The 21,851-nt window shown below is 33.7% G+C and overlaps 2 protein-coding genes across 2 annotated transcripts; one reads left to right on the top strand and one right to left on the bottom strand.

The window, feature by feature from the left end:
* Positions 1–8,659: 8,659 nt before the first annotated feature.
* Positions 8,660–10,566, bottom strand: LOC129905253 (E3 SUMO-protein ligase ZBED1-like). The gene has a single exon (XM_055980689.1). The coding sequence runs from the start codon at positions 10,562–10,564 to the stop codon at positions 8,966–8,968; it is 1,599 nt and encodes a 532-aa protein (XP_055836664.1). The 5' UTR covers positions 10,565–10,566; the 3' UTR covers positions 8,660–8,965.
* Positions 10,567–14,016: 3,450 nt separating this feature from the next.
* Positions 14,017–15,132, top strand: LOC129907198 (uncharacterized). Its single transcript, XM_055983299.1, has one exon. The coding sequence runs from the start codon at positions 14,017–14,019 to the stop codon at positions 15,130–15,132; it is 1,116 nt and encodes a 371-aa protein (XP_055839274.1).
* The last annotated feature ends 6,719 nt before the right edge of the window (positions 15,133–21,851 follow it).

Below are 21,851 nucleotides of genomic sequence, written 5' to 3' on the forward strand. Positions count from 1 at the left end.
TTCGTCGTTTTCTTGCTCTTTTAAAAGACTTGGAATGCTGACATTGTTAAAATCGATCAATTCAACATACGATCTCGATAAAGTATCGGCGACGATATTTTGAATACCTTTGATATAACGAATGTCAGTAGTAAACTCTGCTATGAATTCTAAGTGGCGCGTTTGACGAGGTGACTTTTCAGTTTTTGAACATATTGCGTTTGTGAGGGGTTTGTGGTCGGTGAAGACGGTAAATTGTCTACCTTCCACATAATACCGAAAATGTTTAACGCTTCTGAAAATTGCGAGAAGTTCGCGATCGAACGTCGAGTATTTTCTTTCGGCCGGGCTCAAACGAGTTGAAAAGAAACCCAAAGGTTCCCAAAAGCTATTATGGTATTGCTGGAGTACTCCTCCGATAGCGTCGTTAGATGCGTCTACCATAAAGCTTATGTGCGCTAGAGGCTTTGGATGAAAAAGCATAGTGCGCTCGGACAAATCTCTTTTGAGAACTTGAAAAGCTTCTTCACACACGTCAGACCACTGAAAAATTGCTTTTTTACTTTCTTTTTTATTGACTTTGATATTTTTTAGTTGTTCGTAAAGAACTTTAGCTTTGAAAGCCATATTTGGCATAAAACGATTATAAAAGTTTATCATGCCGAGGAAGCGCTGAAGTTGTTTGATGGAGCTGGGACTAGGAAATTCGTTAATTGCTTTTACTCGTTCTTGGGAAGGAATTATTCCGTTTTCGGAAACGCAGTATCCCAAGAAATCGAGTTTGCTTACTCCTAGTTCGCATTTCGCTAAATTAACGTTAAGTCCGTGCTCTTGCAATCTTCGAAAAACTTCACGTAAATGCGCTTTATGTTCCTCCACTGATTTGCTTGAAACGAGAACGTCGTCTAGGTACACGAATACAAATGAAAGGTCACCTAAAACACTATTCATAAAACGTTGGAAAGTTTGCGCACCGTTGCGCACTCCGAAAGGCATTCGTAAAAATTCGAAAAGCCCGAAAGGTGTTATAACCGCTGTTTTATGAACGTCCTCTTCTGCGACCGGTATTTGGTGGTAAGCGCGAATCAAATCTATTTTTGAAAAAATTACACAACCGTCGAGGTTAGCGGAAAAATCTTGAGCGTTGGAGATCGGATGCTTGTCTGGTATAGTCGCTTTATTTAACCATCTGTAGTCACCACATGGTCTGAAGTCCAAAGAATTCTTTTTCGGAACCATGTGAAGTGGTGAAGCTACGTGTGATTTTGAGACGCGACAAATACCAAGATCGATCATTTGCTGAAATTGACGTTTCGCGATTGCTAACCTCTCAGGATTGAGTCTTCGGGCACTAGCTGAAGGGAGTTGACCATCTGTTTGTATCCGGTGGACAACGTCATGTTTGACCGGTAACGTAAAGTCTGGTGGAGCTTTAAGCTCGGAAAACTCATCAAGGATAGCGCCGAATTCACTTGGAATCGAAAATAGTTTTGGAGAGCTAGTGTTCGCGGATTTGAAAAGACAGCTGACTTGAAGATTAGTGCTTTTATCGACTACTCGTTGACTTCGAAGATCGACGATCAAATTAAACTTGTGTAAAAAATCAGCTCCTATAATAGGGTGATCGATGTCTGCAATAACAAAAGTGAAATCAAAAGCGCGTCTAAGATTCAAGTCAACTGTTAATCGTTTGCAACCGTACGTATGAATTTTTCCACCGTTCGCAGTAAGTAGAATGAAATCGTTTGGTTGTGTGATTTGCTGGCAGAATTTGCGAGGAATTATCGAAATTTCAGCACCAGTGTCGATTAGAAATTGAAACTTTGTATTTTTATCGCGAATAAATAGACGACGTGAAAAATTTGCCTCACTCAAAGCCGCATTTGAGATCTGGCGAATTAGTTTTTTGTCGATTTATTAGTTTCTGACTGAAATGTGCACGATTGTTTTGAACAATTCCTCGCGTTATTCCCGAATTTTTTATGAAACCAGCAAATCGAACTATTTCCACTTTTAGATCTACTCTGCGAACGGGGTCTACCTCCAAACCTATCTCTAGAAAGACTTCTGGACGCTCTGTTAAAGTTGTTGTTGGATCTTGAAAAATTTGTTTCAAGCCGTTCGATTTTAAAAATTAATTTTTGTAAAAGTTCGGAATCAGAACTAGGAACTTGAGAATTAATTTGGGCGACATGCGAAGCTGCTGAGGAGTGATGGAGTCTATCGGCCAAGGCAAAAAGCTCACTTTGAGTCTGGGAGTTCTCAACTGCCATGAGGCAAACGCGAATATTCGACGGAAGTCGATTTAACCATAGCTTCATAACTAATGGCGAATTTACGAGGTCGTTCCCACTTGCCAGACTCTCCATGCTCCTATACAGCTCCGATGGCTTCATGTCTCCGAGCTCAACTTTGTTTAACAGAGCGTCCAGCCGCCTTTCTTCGCTATCCCGATTTCGCTCTAGTAAAACCTTTTTGAGGTTTTCATACTTATTTTGCGCGGGAGGTGTAATCAAAACGTCAGCAACCGATTCCATAGTTTGATTATTTAGTGACGCCACTAAATAATCGTACTTAGTATTACTTGCGGTAATATTTTTCAATCGAAATTGAGTTTCGATTTGAAGGAACCATAAATCGGGCCGATTGTTCCAAAACGGTGGAATTTTTATAGAAATTAATGACGTTTGTTGGACCGGATCAGTAGCCGCTGGAATTGGGGGGGCAGGTGGGGTAACACCGTTGTTTCCACCACCGGTGCCACCAGAACTTTTATCATCGTCCGGCATTTAAAAAAAAATGTTTTTTTTTTTTTTTTTTTAATCCAAAATTCGTTTAATAAAAATGAAAATTAATTGAACTCGAACCGTTAAAATATTCCGCGGTAAAATATATATTATTCCGAAATATATGTGTAACGTTCGAGAGGAGAGAAACGGGATTCCAAAACAACCGTAAAATAAAATTCTATGATAACCGTAATTTATCCAACCAGCAAAAACCAATATACTTTTTACGCAAACACGTGTCGAAAAAAATAAAATTTTAATAATTTGAATTTAAAATTTCAGAATTTTTTACATTTAAATAATATATTTTATTATTAATTTTATATAAAATGTATGAAAATATAATATATTTTAATAAAATAAGAAAAAATGTATAAAAAGTATGAAAAAGTATGAAATATTACTCACTGTACTTTTTTTTTAAATTTTATATTACGTAGGCGGCACTGGTGGACGACAGCGCTGGTGCTGTTGTATGCAATTTTTATTTTTCTTCTCGTGCTTTTGGTGGTTGCTGAGGTGATTGCTGTTGTGTTGTTGTTGTTCAGTGGTTCAGTCTTGTGTGTGGATAATGAAAATTTTTGAGGGATACTCAAAAATGTCGAACTGTGCGACACACAAACTGAAGATGATGATGATGTTGTTTGGACGAGTGATGACTGATGAGACGATGATGATGAATTTATGTATTGTAGATTGTAGGTACGTACGTTGATATATGTACATATATATGTACGCAGCAGTACCCAGTACCCACAATTTGTATGCCACTGAGTTGATGGACAACGATGATGGACTGAGTGAACTACACACGTGGTTGTTGTTGGAGTGGCACTTTTTATGGCTGGTGGTGGTGGCTTTTTTTTTATTGTAATATGCACACCAGATGCATGTAGTTGCAGAATCTAGGTCCAGTTAAATGTTCTGCGACTTGATGGGCGAAATGCACTATTTTTAAGCACATATATGCACGTTGTGCGTACTTCTTTTTAATAAAAAAAAATTAAATTTTTTTTTTTCTTCGGGGTCACCAATTTGTGCCCTCTTATAGGCACAATACTTTTAGAATTAAGAAGCGCGAGATAATTAATTTTAGATATAAAACAATCTTTATTAAATTATTAATTAGTTCTTAAGTTCTAAGTTAGTTTTAAGTTTTAGTTTCTAGTTTTAAGTTTTAGATTTAAGATAGCTTTTAGTTTTAGATTTAAGTTTCTAGCGCACAAGAAAAAGGCAACTTGCCAAAGCCACAATGAATGAAAGAATAATTGAAAAGGAAATGCTATGGCTGTCACATTTCACGTACAGTTTAAAGTGAAAATGTGTATGCATTTTATGTACACTTCGAAATGAATTATTAGGCAGGGATGTAGTGTGTTTACACGCAAGGTAAAAATGCCGTATAGACACGCTACACACGGAAGAAATCTACTCGTCGCACATAGGGGTATTTACCTTCAAAAACCGCTCATGAGAATTTTTTTTGCTTAATGAAGTTGTACTTGACTGAAACCACTAATTAACAGTAAAAGAGGTTTTTTCTAATGAATTTAGGTATAAAAAAAAAATTTGGATACACTGAAAAAAAAAAATAGTGAATTCTGATATTTTTCAATATCAATAAATATTTGATAGTTAAAATGTCACGGTTATATTTGTTTAATTGATAATAAAATATCAATTCGTCAAAAAAAATTTTTTTTAACTAAAACAGTCAATAGTTTTCACAAAACAAGGTTCACATAAAAGTCGATAAAAGCTAGACGGGCAAAAACGGGCAGACGTTTTTTTTGTTTTTGCTTTTTGACACCTTCCTCTTTAATATGATACCAAAAATGTTACCGAATAACACCGAATGATATAACAAAAGGTCCATTGAAAAAGCAGAAATTAAAAAAATAACTGTCTTTTTACTTACATTTAAAATAAATTAATTTAACAATAAATTAAAGCTTCAAGTACAACAAATATATTTTTTAAATAAAGTAAACACCTGGAACTGAAACTTCCAAAACAAAAATTTTATGTAAAACAATAGAAACACAAAAAAAATTTTATTATTGCCAATATAATTTTTCACATAAAACAACTGAACCACATTAAAGGATTACAGTCAATGACTTTCAACTGATGCTGTGGCTAAGTGCATGCATAAAAACAAACAAAAATTACGGGACATTATTCCGTGGGTATTTAAGAATAGCCAAACAAAAAATCACTTCTCAACTCCACATTTTGCAAAAAAGTTATATGAGCGGGTTTTGGAGTTGAATACCCCTATGTGCGTCGTTCGAATGGTTCGATCAGAGTTTTGGATACCAAAACTCAAAAATTTAGTTAAAAATTATATCAGTAAATGTATCACATGCAGAATTTATAAAGCAAACATTTTTGAAGTTATACTTCTTATGGGGCGGTGGGTATGAAAATTTGTTTTTTGACAAGAATGTCAAAGGGATTATGACGCGATCGCCATCTTCGAGACAATTGGGCAGCAGGGCTGTCGTTTCACCTTTAGAGTTGGTAGTACTTTAGTATTTAAAAATGCAGAACGCCGCAGTACGGTAAAAAAACACACAACACGTGGCAAGTTGCATGTTTCATGTCGCAAGTTGCTGTGGCAAGTTGCATGTGGCAAGTTGCATGTGGTAGTTGCCACAAAAAAAGATGTAAATGTAAATACCCATAAATAAAAGGAAAAGAAAACAACATAGACTAAAACTAAACCTGTATTAATATAGGTAAAGGCCATCAATCGTAGATAAAATTTAATTTTTTTTTCAAAAACTTAGCCCCAGAAATTGGTATGAAGATTTTTAATTTCCAATTGTAAAGATTTTTTATGCTTGACTATATTCAGGGAAGTCAGATTGTCTTGGGTTAAGGTACGGAGATAGCATCAACAAATTTTCCTTAGATCACCATAAGCTGAGATTGTTAAAAAAAATACGCTGTTTGATTATTTTAATAATAAAATAAAAAAAAATTATAAAAACTAAAAATATCAAATGAAATTCATTTAATAAACTGAGTGTGAAGTATAACTTCAGTCGCGTGTACTTGTGTACACACACTTTTTTTTTTTTTTTTTGTCCGTGGGTAGGTGTTGAAATCTTCAAAAGATTCTATGAGGCCCGGAAAACGCGTGCTCATAGATATGTGGGACGCTTAACCACTAAAACCACCTCCTCCTCCCGATTGCAACTAAGTTCAGATGGAACTTATCTAGCAATTTATCTTTCTCGAAGTTAAGTTACGTGTTGTAGGTAACTTTCCGATGAAAGTTCCTACTGATGATATTTAAAAATAAATAAATAACATTTGTTTTAAATTAAATCATGGTTTAAATTTTGTTATCAAAAAAATACTTTAAAGGAAGTTAAACAAATAAAATCTCTAAAACATTTAAATTTATATTAATCAATGCCGATATTTTGAAATAAAGGAATTAAATTGAAAAATTTCACTGTACCAAATCGGAAGGTTTAGTCCTTCGCAAACGTCGTAGGGGAGAGTGGGGCCAAATGTAACACTTTTTTCTAAAATCGATGGTTCTCCTACAAATTTGAAAGTGGGTCAACCAGACCTTTTTTAAATTAAAGACCCATGTTTTAGCTCCAAGATCCATCATAAAAATTTAGCAAAACATAACGGTAATGTTGAAAAAAAAAGCTTCCAAAAAAAAAATCGTGTTGTTTCAACTTACCCCACATACGGGGCAAAGTGTAACACATACCGGGGTAGGTTGTACCAAGAACTAAAAATAAGAGAAAAATACCTTTATTTGTTTATATTTATTTATTTTTAATTAATAACAATAAAAACAAACCTCAGTAATGAAATTTTGGTGCAAATTTGTAAAAAGTAGAGCAAATTCAAGATTTCCAGAGAAAATTTGACAGTAGTCTTAAATAAAAGTTATTCGAATTCATAAATTGTTTTATAAGCTTTATGAATTCAAGTGGTGGTTCAAAAATGTGTTTCCAATTTCAAAATAAATACAAATTCAATTACAAGCATTCATATTCAGGGTTGTTAATTATATTAGGTAAACAATTTTTCAGTATAGGTAGGTTTTTACATGGTACAACTTGCCCCGGAAAAATGTTACAACTAGCCCCAGCATGAAATTTGGCACATAAAATCAATTTAAAAAAAAAGCGAAACTGATATAGACATAAAATATACACGCAATTTGAGCCAAAACACAGTTGCATATAACAAAAAAACACTTAGCACTCTATCTTTTTCGGGTAAAGAGGTAGACCAAAAATAAAATTAAAAAAAAAAGTTACAAACATGCATTTTTTGGGCACCACTAGTGTAACTTCTCACCCTGTCGTCTAATCTTCATCTGAAGAAAATGTGCCGGTAGATATGCAAAAATTGAACATTTTTCTCCTTTACACGTTTCTTAATATTGAAAGGAACATCGCTTTTTTTAGCTGTTAATTCTTACCCCTGTTACATTTAGCCCCACTCTCCCCTACTAAATTTGTCTCGTCGAGTATTTCTAGTATTGTTCTATTAGTATGTTCGACTAACCGTTTTCGATGTTTTTGGGCAAACGTTTTTATTTCTTCGCGAACCGTGGAGATTCCACGATTCAGAACCGCACCCTGCTTTCGTTTGTGCCTGACTTGCTGTTTATCCGTCTCCCTTATTTGTTTAAATTTGACTGTATTATTTATATAAACAATTTAAATTTTGTTGACATTTATTAATTTACTTAAAGTGAATTGTGAACTAATTCGTTGCTGAAGAAATAAGTGTTCTTTTTCATAAATAATTAAATATTATTAAAGTGCAATTGAAAATTATTTCTGAGCAGTTTCAGTGTTCTCTTTGAGTGATAAGTACATTTTACACTGTTTCTTTGTTTCATTTATTTCGTTTATTTGTATGTGAATCATTATATAAACTTTATATTGCATACTAGGGCTCTTGATACCCGCATACCCGGGTAACTACCCGGGTACCCGGGTACCTGCATTTCCGGGTATTACCCGGGGGCCATTAATTCGGGTACCCGTTATAGTACGGGTACCCGGTCATATTCGGGTAGCCGCAATATTTTCGTATCTAGGCATTAGTAATGTGATTGAAACAGATTTAAGAACATTTCTTTACCACACTGTAAAATCAGTAAATGTATAGTTGGATTCCATCGATTCGACTATAGTCAAGGTTAAAAAAAAACATTAACAATATTATAAATTTAACATAACTTTATTTCTTTTAGACTTTAAGACTTTTATATGAAAAACAGTAGTATAGTACAGTATTTATATAAACAATAGTACATAAAATCAACAAATAAAAAAAAAAATTGTTACACTCATGAAATTTTGCAAAAAGTTTGCTTTTGGGATAAGAACCAAGGATCAAAAAAGTAAAAAATAAATTTTGGGTGGAAGGGTATTTTTCCGCGGACAAGGAGGAGGAATTGAAGGTCAAAGTACTTATAGTGAAAAAATTGTTTGTCGAACATCATCATATGACACATGTTTTTAAGGTATATAAATAAATAAAGTGAATACGACTGCTCTAAGAAAAGTTATTGCCGATTAAAAACAAGGGTGCTTGTTTTTTTACTTTAACAAGTAAATATTATCGAACCCCATATGAAAAACAAGATACAAAAATGAAATTTCACCAAAAATATTTTTAGAAATTTCATCGAGGGTGCTTGTTTTTAATCGGCAATAACTTTTCTTAGAGCAGTCGTATTCACTTTATTTATTTATATACCTTAAAAACATGTGTCAAATGATGATGTTCGACAAACAATTTTTTCACTATAAGTACTTTGACCTTCAATTCCTCCTCCTTGTCCGCGGAAAAATACCCTTCCACCCAAAATTTATTTTTTACTTTTTTGATCCTTGGTTCTTATCCCAAAAGCAAACTTTTTGCCAAGTTTCATGAGTCATGGGTGTAATACTAATATTAAAAATACTTAACACAAAAACTGAAAAATTATTCGAAAACAAGAAACCTCAATATTTTATAATTAAAAAAAATGGGTTTTCGTTGTGAAATTAAAACAATGTTCAACAAGATATCAATTACTTAACACAAAAACTGAAAAATTATTCGAAAACAAGAAACCTCAATGTTTTATAATTAAAAAAAAAATGGGTTTTCGTTGTGAAATTAAAATAATGTTCAACAAGATACTAATTACAAGAATACATTTAATTATCACTTATTTGCAACAATTTTTGATTTCTCATCAAAAATGTCAATAAACTTACATTTTCGGGTAAAAGGCTTGCTCTTTTTGATGAGACAACGTTACCTGCTGCAGAGAAGCATCGTTCTGATGACACCGATGTGGCTGGTATACACAAAATTTTTTTAGCCAGCAGCGCTAAGCTTGGATATTTGGTTTCATTATTTTTCCACCACATCAACGGCTCAGAAACATTATAGTCTATCTGCGGCTCTCTCAAATACCTATCAAATTCGTTTAAGGGCTCATTAGTTGATTTTGCTTTTAACAAAAAATCCATGGCACTTCGTTGTTCATTAGCGATTTGTTCATTCTCGTTAGGCGAAATGTCCTTTATTAGGTTCCTAACATGACTCCTTACAACATCTCTCATGATTTCACACTCGGCTTCTAAGTTTTTGTGCCTTGGGTCTAAAAACGATGAGATTTGTTCAGTGAGAACTTCATTTACTATCTCTTCACCCATTTTGAATCTTTGGCGTAAATTAGTTTTCATCATTTCCAAGAAACTGACAGTGTTCTCATCATCATCATCGGTTATAACAAGGTGTTTATTTATGAGCCCATTAATAATTGGCCTTAAAATGGAAATGGTTACATTTTCTTGACACAAAATTGTGGTTGCAACCTGGAATGGTTTTAGGATTCTTGTCAGTTCTTCTAATAGTGTCCATTCTCTCTCGTTTATTTCCAATTTCAAGGCCAATGAGGAACTTGTAACAGTCCTGTCAGCCAAAACCGCAAGAACAGCTGCACGATTTGCAATCAGCCTTTCACACATGAAGTAGGATGAACTCCACCTTGTTGGACAGCTTTGAATCAATTTTAGGTCTTTTAAGCCTAGTTGTAACTGTTTCCTACTTAATTCAGAAGCAGCCAAATTAGAATGGTGGAAGTGGCTTACTAAAGTGCTTGCTTTTTTTAGTATTATTTGGTATGCTTGTACTGATTGCAAAGAGCGTTTAATGCAGATTTGCAACGTATGTGCTGCGCAGCAATAACTACTTTGAATTTCTTCAACATAACGTACTGACGCTACAACATTTGCTGCATTATCGGTTACAACTGCACTGACTTTGCCTTGTAAGTCCCACTCTGCTATGACCATTTCTAATATTAAAGCCAAATTTTCGGCAGTGTGCCTTTCTTCCATGTATTCGGCACATAATGTGAAGTTTTTTAGCTCCCAGTCATCATTAACATAGTGCAGGGTAACCGATATAAATGAGTCTTGCGCCCTGGATGACCAACCATCTGTAGTTAAAGCTACAAAAGAAACAGGACCGATCGCATTTTTAATTTTATCATGAACCTGATTGTACAAAAATTGTAAACGGGACAAAATAGTTGAAGCTACTGGAACTTTATAATTGGGTTCAACAACAGACATAAAATGCTTAAATCCAATGCTTTCCACGAATGAAATTGGAAGCCCATTTGCAGATATCATGTAGGCTGTTGCTCGCGAAATTTGTTCTTGTCGCTGCGCGTTATAACTTTCGTCGTTTCGGCGTCTTTTTTTTCTTGGAGGCTCTGCACTACTGCTGCTACTACTAGTCATAGGCCTGGAATTATTCGATGAAGAAGGAGTGGGTTCCAAGGATTCGGGACTAAAACAAATAATCAAAACAAAAGAAAAATGTCTGTTAAGGTCTCGTCTCGCGAAGAGCTCCGTGAAGCCAGAACTGCGACCTCAAAATTTTTGAATTTGTCTAATTCGTTGGTCCACCGCTTGTCCATGTTTGTCCACCAACAATTTTCGTTTGTCCACCCTTCAAAAAAATTTTAGAGTGTTTTTGTTTTTTTTATAGGAAGTCTGAAAAATGAAAAATTGTCTAAAACGCTCAAATTTTGAGATAGAAGAATAAAACCAACTGCAATGTATACAAACAAATGTATACAAATGTATACAAACAAATAATTATTTTTATCAAAAAACAAAACCGACTTGTATGGATCAAAACAGGATTTTGTGGTTTTTCTAATAGTTTCTATGGCTATAACTGAACGAAATTGAAATGGGACCACACTGCAGCCACCAGATTTCCAATGCAAAAAGAATTATCAAAATTGGTTCACTCTGTCCAAAGTTATGCGGTAGCAAACATAAAAAAAAAAAAAAAAAAAAAAAAATACAGACGAATTGAATACCTCTTCCTTTTTGGAAGTCGGTAAAAATCATCGTTTGTCCACCCTACGTTTAGGAGATATTCAAAAAACAAAATTTGTACTGAAAAATCCCCAAAAATGACTTTGAATTTTTCAGTACAAATTTTGTTTTTTGAATATCTTCTAAACGTAGGGTGGACAAACGATGATTTTTTGTTTGTATACATTTCTGGAGGTGGACAAACGATTGCCGTTTGAATTTTTGAAAAATAATAATTTTTGAGGACTTTTTAATTTTCAGTACACTGTGGTGTATGCGTACTTTTTTGAGAGTTGCTATAAATTTTTTTTTAATATCTCCTAAACAGAGGGAGGACAAACGATGATTTTTGGTATACGTAAAGAACTCGAGGTGGACAAACGACAGCAGTTTGAATTTTTTATAAAAATTGATTTTAGGGTTTTAGGGGAATTTCAATTTTTCAGTGCAAAATTTGTTTTTAGAAATTGCTCCTAAACGGGGTGTGGAAAAACTAAAATATTTGGTATGTATATAGAACTCGAGGTGGACAAACGATTGCAGTTGGTTTTATTCTTCTATCTCAAAATTTGAGCGTTTTAGACAATTTTTCATTTTTCAGACTTCCTATAAAAAAAAACAAAAACACTCTAAAATTTTTTTGAAGGGTGGACAAACGAAAATTGTTGGTGGACAAACATGGACAAACGGTGGACAAACGAATAAGACAAATTCAAAAATTATGAGTTCGTAGTTCTGGCTTCAGGGAGCTCTCGCAAAGGGCGTTTTAATCCCACTTTGAAATATTTTCCTTAATAGCGACAAGAAAAACGTCACGTTTAAACTATCGCGCTTATCTTACCTTTCGTCGTTATTGTCAACATCAACATCTGATTTTAGTTGGGAGTTTGGATCAAACTTGTGAAAAAATCGAAGGTGCTTATTCATAGCTGATGGGGATTGGTTATAGGATATTCTACTACCACAAACTTTGCAGATAACATCCTTTTTATCCTCACTTAATGTAGAGAACCGCCAAATCCAACTTTTTCTTTTTTCACTCATTTTCTCACAATATAATTTCACTTTCTACAATAACGAAGAAACACAACACTTTCTTAATAACTTCATACAACTCAAGTACAAAAACTAACAGTTTACTGTTAAGAGCATTGACAATAATTTTAATAAACAAGATCTTATTATGCTCAGACTAAAGGTAGTTAAAGACTATAAAATTCAGGAGCGGACATATCATTAGAGCAACCATCAGGGCGATATCCCCTAACCAAGAGGGCTTACGCTGTCTCTGTTCGCGCGTAAAACTTCCAAGTAATAATAAATAAATGCTACAATTGTTAACTCAGCTAATAACTTTGATCTTAAGCCCAAATAAAGAAACAAAAATTATTATGATGTTTTTTAAAAATTCGTTTTTACTATAACATCACTACAAAATTAATAAAAACAAAGAGAGGCCCCAAGTTAAGTCTTTCCCGTTGTACCCACTATGGTTACTGCACTCTTTATAATATCAATGAATGAAGTGAGTAATTCCTTATATTCACATTGACCACACAGCCTCTCTTGATTGTACGATCATAGGATGAGTACATTCGTGAGCATTGACGAGATTATGTAACATTCGCGCATCAGAATACAATGCACGACGCTTATAAGAAGCATCAAAGTGTAATATTCTTATGATATCAATGAATGAAGTGAGTAATTCCTTATATTCACATTGACCGCACAGCCTCTCTTGATTGTACGATCATAGGATGAGTACATTCGTGAGCATTGACGAGATTATGTAACATTCGCGCATCAGAATACAATGCACGACGCTTATAAGAAGCATCAAAGTGTAATATTCTTATGATATCAATGAATGAAGTGAGTAATTCCTTATATTCACATTGACCACACAGCCTCTCTTGATTGTACGATCATAGGATGAGTACATTCGTGAGCATTGACGAGATTATGTAACATTCGCGCATCAGAATACAATGCACGACGCTTATAAGAAGCATCAAAGTGTAATATTCTTATGATATCAATGAATGAAGTGAGTAATTCCTTATATTCACATTGACCGCACAGCCTCTCTTGATTGTACGATCATAGGATGAGTACATTCGTGAGCATTGACGAGATTATGTAACATTCGCGTATCAGAATACAATGCACGACGCTTATAAGAAACATCAAAGTGTAATATGTATTCTTATGACGGAAACAAAGAACTTTCTTCAAAATCAACTTTTTTTTGTTAAAACCTTACCAACGCAGATATGGTTCTTTTGAGAAATAGAAAATTAATTTTATAAAAACGTAACAATTATTATTGTTTAAACCGTGTTTCTTATGGGTAATTTTTTAAAGGCTCATATTTTTCAAAACGAATTTTTCTTATTAACGACTAATTACTTATAAATAAATTAAACTAGACTTCTCTGATATTTTCCCTCATTTTATGCTATTAAGAACACGTTACCCGGTTTCTCGGGTACCCGCCACTTAAAATACCCGGGTACCCGCACATTCGGGTAATACCCGCATATGCGGGTACCCGGGTACCCGGGTATTTATTGAAACGGGTATTACCCGGGTAATATCAAGAGCCCTATTGCATACCTTAAGGCATTTTATACATGAACACATCTACCACAAAAAATATATTGCCTACTTCTAGGTAATTTCACATAAATTTAAATTTATAAAGGCAACTTAAGCAGGGCCGTATCTCAAATTTTTAAAAAAACTACAAAAAAAGAAAAAAATTTTAAATAAAAATTTTTGTCTTAAAATTAAAAAAATTCAAAAAGAACAATAAAAAGCTTTTAATAATTTTCAAGTCACATCACAACGAATTTTTTAAAATGTTTTCAAATATAATTGACTCTCTCAGAGTAGACATTAACACCTTAAACGAAAAGGTTGATAAATTAATTAACGCGGTTGCTTTTATATCTGAGCAGCTAACAAACATCAATTCAACCACTTCGAAAGGAATCACACCTAAAACCCCTAAAATTGACCTTTTAAAAAAACCATCTTGTAATCAATCTCCAATAAATAACGATCGTCCCAGTATTTCACGTGTTACAAGAAATACTCTCAAAAGAGCAAATGCAGCGCTCTCACCGATTGTGCAGAACCGTACAAAAAAAATTATTAAAGAAACACCCATTTCTGTTTCTCTTCCAATTCCTAAAACACCTATCCCCTCCTCGTCAAGTATTACTTCTACTCCTCAATCTGTACTTTCCTCAACTTCCACATCTTCAATGATTCCTACAACATCTGAGCAAACTTCTTCAAATACACAATCATCTCCACAACCTACATCATGCGCCACTAATTCTTCTTCGTCCTCAGTGTCATCAATGTCGTCGTCAACATGTGTAACTACAACCATTTCTACGTCGCCAACCTCTTCATCTACAATATCAACTACGTCAACTATCACACCTGTTTCTAATTCACTAATTCAAATTTTCCCGTTTTCATCTGTACCTCCTTCAACTTCATCATCTTTATCGACCTTATGTACGACGTCTTCATCCTCAATATTGCCATTGTCATCAGTTGATATTTATAAATATTCGCATTCATTATCGTCCATAACACCTATCAACGAAACTATTCAATCTTCTAGAACTACGCAATCTGAATCTTCTCTTGATGTCCCACTTAAAGCAGCAGACAGATTTAAATGTATATTTTTATCTAATTTCGATCCTCAAACAAGTTGTGATAACATATGTACACATATAAAGTCACGTTTTCCAAACTCAAAACTTAAAATTGAACAACTACCAACAAAAAATCCTGACTACGCTTCTTTTAAACTCTATGTTACTAATGACATTTTTAATGAACTATTGGATCATACCTTTTGGCCGGATAAAATTATCGTCCATGAGTTTGTAAACAAAAGGAACAATACTCGTAACCGGAAAAATTTGACAAGACAAGTAAATCGTCGCCAATAATTGACATTTTTTACCAAAATGTAAGAGGACTTAGGACTAAGACCAACAAGGTTTACTTTTCTACAACCTCCTGCTCCTATGACGTCATTTCTCTTACTGAAACCTGGCTGAATGCTGGCATCAAAGACTCTGAACTTTTTGATAGCACATTTAATGTTTTTAGACGTGACCCATATTCGGATCCAAATATTGATACGGTAGGCGGCGGAATCTTGATTGCCGTAAGATCTTCGTTTATAGCTACACCAGTTCATGTTCCTGTAGCCCTTGACAATGAATTTATCTGCGTTAAAATATCTTTAAAAAACAAAAACCTATATATTGTAACGATGTATATTGTGCCTGGAAGTCCGCAGTATGTCTACAATAAGGCTTATGAGTTCTTAAGTTTTGTCAACGACTTATTAGAATATCGTGATGAACTAATCTACCTAGGCGATTTTAATCTAAGCAACGTTACTTGGTTTCGGTGTCCTGAAACAAATATAATGTTGCCAGCTGGAAATCTGAGATCCGATGATTCAAAATTTATTGATGATTTAACTTCAATTGGACTACGACAATTTAACGATGTATTAAATTCTAATGGAAAGATTCTTGACCTGGTTTTGACAACTTCAGATGCAGATATCACTGTTGAAAAATCGAGTGAGCCTCTAGTAAAAGAAGATAATCATCATCCATCACTTATTTTTTCTACTTTTCTTGACTCTGATCATTTTCATAATGATCTCACTGAAAATTTTTATACTTTTAATTTTAAAAAAACTTTTTTTTTTTTTTTTTTTTTTTTTTTTTGTCCGTGGGTAGGTGTTGAAATCTTCAAAAGATTCTATGAGGACCGGAAAACGCGTGCTCATAGATATGTGGGACTCTTAACCACTAAAACCACCTCCTCCTCCCGATTGCAACTAAGTTCAGATGGAACTTATCTAGCAATTTATCTTTCTCGAAGTTAAGTTACGTGTTGTAGGTAACTTTCCGATGAAAGTTCCTACTGATGATATTTAAAAATAAATAAATAACTTTTGTTTTAAATTAAATCATTAAGTAATGGTTTAAATTTTTGTTATCAAAAAAATATTTTAAAGGAAATTAAATAAATAAAATCTCTAAAACATTTAAATTTATATTAATCAATGCCGATATTTCGAAATAAAGGAATTAAATTGAAAAATTTCACTGTACCAAATCGGAAGGTTTAGTCCTTCGCAAACGTCGTACTAAGTTTGTCTCGTCGAGAATTTCTAGTATTGTTCTATTAGTATGTTCGACTAACCGTTTTCGATGTTTTTGGGCAAACGTTTTTATTTCTTCGCGAACCGTGGGGATTCCAAGATCCCTGTGAAGATCTTCGTTTCTTATATACCACGGCGCATTTACAAATGATCTTAATAATTTATTTTCAAAAGTTTGTAATCTATTTAAATTTGTATCGCGTGTACAACCCCAGAGTTGAATACCGTATGTCCAGACAGGCTTTAGTACCTGCTTGTAAACTAATAATTTGTTTTCGATACTTAGTCTAGAATGTTGTCCTAGCAACCAGTACATTTCTCTCAATTTCATATTTAATTGATCACATTTATTTTTAACATGCGCTTTCCATTTTAATTTCGCGTCGAGAGTCATCCCGAGATATTTTGCCTCATTTGCAAATGGGACTTGAGTAGTATTAATAAAAACAGGTAGTCTATTTATTTTCTTATATGTAAAGTCCACGTGGACTGACTTAAATTCGTTAAGCGCTATTCGCCACGTTTTTGTCCATTCATTGACATTGTTAAGGGCATTTTGCAATTTACTTGTCGACTCGTTGATTGTTTTGCCTACTGCAAGTATTGCGGTATCATCAGCAAAAGTAGCTACAATTGTGTTTTCTGTTTGAGGTATATCGCGTGTGAATAGAAGGTACAAAATAGGACCTAAAACACTACCTTGTGGTACCCCAGCCACTATTTCCCTAAAGTCTGAGTAATCATTTCCGTGTCTGACGCGGAAAATTCTGTTCTCTAGATATTCTCTAAGAATGGTAAAGAGTCCTTCAGGTAGGACTTGTCTTAACTTGAATTTGAGGCCCTCGTGCCATACTTTGTCAAAAGCTTGAGATACATCTAAAAAGACCGCTGAACAAATTTTCTTTTCTTCGAGAGCTCTCTCAATGACATCGGTGATTCTATGCACTTGATCTATCGTCGAGTGCTTGTTTCTAAAACCGAACTGGTGTTCAGGTATAAGACCTTTTTCTTCTATTATTGGCTGAAGTCGCTGCAAAAATATTCTCTCGAAAACCTTCGATACTACAGGAAGCAGTGAAATGGGTCTGTATGATTTCTTTTCGTGTGATGGTTTGCCAGGTTTCAAGACCATAATTACTTCTGCGACTTTCCATTGATTTGGAATGTATTCTAACCTTAAAGTGGCATTCATTATATAGAGGAGATTTATTAAACCTTTCCGTGGGAGCATTTTAAGAATTTCCGCTGTAATTAAGTCGTATCCGGGTGCTTTTTTTGGCTTTAGCTTCTTAATTTCTTTGTTTAATTCGGCGAGTGTAACATTTCTTGTGATAAAGCTTTCACTTGACGTTAAATTCATATTTATACTATCATTCAATGCTTGCCCATTGAATGGTTTGAATGTGTCCTCTAGGTAATCAGCGAAAACGTTTGCTTTCTCTTTGTCGCTTCTTGCCCATGCATTTTGGTCTTTCATAATCGGAGGTGCTGGAAGCTTAGGTTTTTTCGTGGCTTTTATAGCTTTCCATAGAGAGTAGTTAGATTCTTTACCTGCCGTCAAATTTTCAAGGTAATTTTTAGCTTCGCGGTTCTTGAAATCTGATATCATTTTTTTAAGCAAATTACTTAAGCGATTTGAATTAGATTTGTGTTGAGGAGCACGAGTTTGTTGCCATTTTTTACGCGCTTTTCGCTTTTCTTTAAGTACGTCTTTTATCTCTTGGGGATATTTAGCATCTTTGTACCCTGAAATTTCTCTTTGGCAAGGGGTATTGTTCCATGCGGCTTTTTGAACAACATGCACAAAATTATCTACCGCTTTCTCAAGCTCAAGAGGTGTCTGTAGTGATACCCTTAATTCAACATTATCCTCAATATCTTTCTTAAAGCCTTCCCAGTTAGTTTTACCGTTTGTTAGTCTAGGTGGCATTTCAACTTTAACAAGACTTTCGCTGATTGTGAGTATAACGGGAGAGTGGTCTGAAAAAAGATCAAAGCATTCCGTTATTTTAATTCGATTTGACGGTATTCCCCTGACTATAAAGTAATCAATCAGGTCAGGTATTTTGGAGGTATCTGCCGGCCAATAAGTTGGTTTCCCAGTAGAATGAAAGTCACAATTGTTCTCCATACCGGCTTCGTATAACGCTCGGCCTTTTTGAGATATACATCTAGAACCCCAAAACGTATGCTTTGCATTAAAGTCGCCGCCGATAATTAAAGTTGGTCTAAGTAATTTTAGCAAGTTTGAAAATTCATTTTTATCAATTTTGTACCGCGGAGGGCAGTATATAGATGAGATATTAAGTACATCATGCTTAGTTTCAACTTGCACACTTATAAGTTGCATCGATTCAAGCTCAAGCTTAAGACCTGTCGAGTGTTTAACACAATCTTTTATGTATAATGATGCTCCGCCTCTTGCTTTGTTCGACGGATGAATTGCGTGGTAATCTAGAAAACCATTTATATTGAAATTTGATTCTTTTTTAACATGGGTTTCTGATATCAGACAAATGTCAATATCTTTTTCCCGCATAACCATTTCTAATTCTCCAAGTCTTTGCCATAATCCGTTGGCGTTCCATGTTATAATTTTAAGCTTTTCCATCATTTATATTTTGAATAGTGTTGGATAAAATAAAATCTTCGAGTTTAGAAAGTTTTAAAAAAACTGATTTTGTTAAATTAAATATGCTTTTATCTCTTGTTGACTGGTCATGTTTAAATAATTGCTTAAACGTTAATTCTCTTGTCTTTGAATTTTATAATATCTTATTTGATTGTTTTCTTGAATCCGTACCTCTTTCTGTTGTAAAATCGAGATCTTCTGTCCCAAATTGGTACGATAGTGAAGTAAAAAACCTTAAAAACTATAGAAACAAATGTTGGTTAGCCTACAAGCTATCGCGATGTGAAGCAGACTTCAACAGATTTTGTTTAGCTAGAGATAACTTTAAGGGGTTATATCTAGTTGTAAGTGCAAAAAAACCTTCTTTTTTGTGGATTTTTTGTGAAGAGGCATTTAATTTTATAAACATAAAGAATACATATCCATATAGCAAATTTAATGTATTAAAATAATTCGCTGTGTATTTAAAAAAATATTGGATTCCGTTATTTTTGTAGTAGATCTCCTAGACGACCTCCACAAAAAGGTGTCTGGCGGTGAGCAAAATTTCTCCGAAACGGCTGGAGTAATCGGCTTGAATTTTTTACACAATTTTCTTAGATACTTTTGTCAGGTAATGAACGAAGGAAAAAGGTTTTTGACAATAATTCGATTTTTTAAGCCACTTTAAAGTGTAAATTTTCGTGAAAAAAACGATTTTTTTCTTTGGGAAGCCGCCATTTTATCAAAAATCAAAATTTTGACTATTCCTTCGTTCATTACCTGCATTCGTCTATCCTGAAAATGAATCTTTTGGTTTTTTGAATTTTAAGTGACTTGGATCAGAGATATCTTGATCACCGCCAGACACCTCTTCTTTGGAGGTCGTCTAGGAGATCTACTACAAAAATAACGGAACCCAATATTTTTTAAATACACAGCGAATTATTTTAATACATTAAATTTGCTATATGGATATGTATTCTTTATGTTTATAAAATTAAATGCCTCTTCACAAAAAATCCACAAAAAAGAAGGTTTTTTTGCACTTACAACTAGACATAGCCGTATTTAGGGGGGGTGTTTTGGGGGTTTAACCCCCCCCGAAAATTTTTTTTTTCAGAAAATCAAAGGATGTAGTATAAAAAAATACCTACAAGTCTAATATTTGAAGTACTAAATGGTATCTTTTTGTAATTTTAGTAATTTAATTACCTATCTGAAAATCTCCCTAAAAGTCTCTACCAATTTCGTATCGTTAAAGAAGCTGTCGATGAAGTTTTTATAAGGAAAAACAACAATTTTGTGGTCCATTACAACGTTTGGTAAGGGATTTTCAAAAAACTAGTTTTTACCTCTTTGATCATTTCCTAAAGCACTATGTAAACACCTTAAAATGTTTTCTTAAGAACCCTTTAAATAACACTACAAGGTTTTTGTCGTCGAGGCTAAACTATACTTTTTCAAAGGGTTGCTGAACTCGAATCCGAAGATAAAAATATTCGATAACATCTCGTTTTTGAAATATTACCGTTAAATCTATTTAAGTCTTTCCGACATCTTATCATTTTATTTCAGAGAGTACCTACCTATGTAAAATTTTTCGTTGTATTTTTAGCTTTCTATTTATCAAATTGTTTCAAATTAGAAAATTAGCTCATGCCAAACAACTTGGATTATGTAAAATTTTTATTTTTAAGTATTCCCGATTTAATTTAGAACTAAATTGATATAATAGAATATTTCAATTTTTTGCTACAAAATTTTAGTGGGAGAAAAATTTCATTTTTCAATGTTTTTATATATAAAATTGTGCGAAATTATTTTTTGTATAAAGCCTAATAATGGTTCAAATTTATTTCTTCAAAAAAATTTTCTTGCTCGCTAACGCTCGCAATTTATATCAAACAACTTATCACTCCTTGTACCAATTTAAACTAGAGATGCCGCCGAATATACGGCCATTTTATATTCGGTACATTCTTAAATTCTTCTACCGTAAGCAGAGCTATTTTAAACTTTTAACTATGAATTTCTCTCCTAAAAATACTTAAAAAGGATATTGGCAAATTTTTCGCTCTGACACAGTTCTAATGACCATTTGCTTTAGCGGAATTAAGAATCGACTGCAGTTACATATAAGGCGAGTTTTTTCTACAACTCAGTAGCTACTCATTTTTTTTATTTTATTCGAAAAACAATAAAAACAAATACTTACTTGTGTAATTTGTATTATTGTTTTGCGAATAAAATCAAAAATGAGTAGCAACTGAGTAATAGAAAAAACACGCCTATAGTTGATAAAAAAGTTTTGTGAATCTTAAAAAAAAAATTTGTTCGGTCTGAGGTAACCCCCCCCCGAAATAAAATCCTAGCTACGGCTATGCAACTAGATATAACCCCTTAATAGAATTACAAGTTTAAAGTATCTGGAATATTTACAAAAGGTGCAAAGAGATCTCAAAATGAATCCTAAACATTTTTGGAAATTTATTAATAGTAAAAAAAGTTCGTGCCCATATCCATCTATTCTAAAGTCAAATGAAATGTCTAGCCATGACCCTCGAGTTATTACACAACTATTTTCAGACTTTTTTCAAGGCGCCTTTAACTGTGATACTAACAACTGTGATACTTTAAACTGTGATACTTCGATCTGTGATAATTCTGACGAAAATTGTCAAAGATTTGACTTTTTGAAACCTTTTTCATACTTGACTGATATAAACTTTGTTATAAATACTGACAATATTTCAAAGTTTATATCTAATCTTGACGACAATTGTATACCTGGTCCTGATGGTATACCTTCTATTGTTATAAAAAACTGTGCAAGTCAATTATTGTCACCTCTCTCTGTACTTTTTAAT

The sequence above is a fragment of the Episyrphus balteatus genome, chromosome 1 (assembly GCF_945859705.1).
Source record: "Episyrphus balteatus chromosome 1, idEpiBalt1.1, whole genome shotgun sequence".
Taxonomy (NCBI): domain Eukaryota; kingdom Metazoa; phylum Arthropoda; class Insecta; order Diptera; family Syrphidae; genus Episyrphus; species Episyrphus balteatus.

What these genes read in the sequence shown, in the direction of transcription:
- LOC129905253 (XM_055980689.1), bottom strand. Translation starts at nt 10,564, where the DNA reads ATGACTAGTAGTAGCAGCAGTAGTGCAGAGCCTCCAAGAAAAAAAAGA.
- LOC129907198 (XM_055983299.1), top strand. Translation starts at nt 14,017, where the DNA reads ATGTTTTCAAATATAATTGACTCTCTCAGAGTAGACATTAACACCTTA.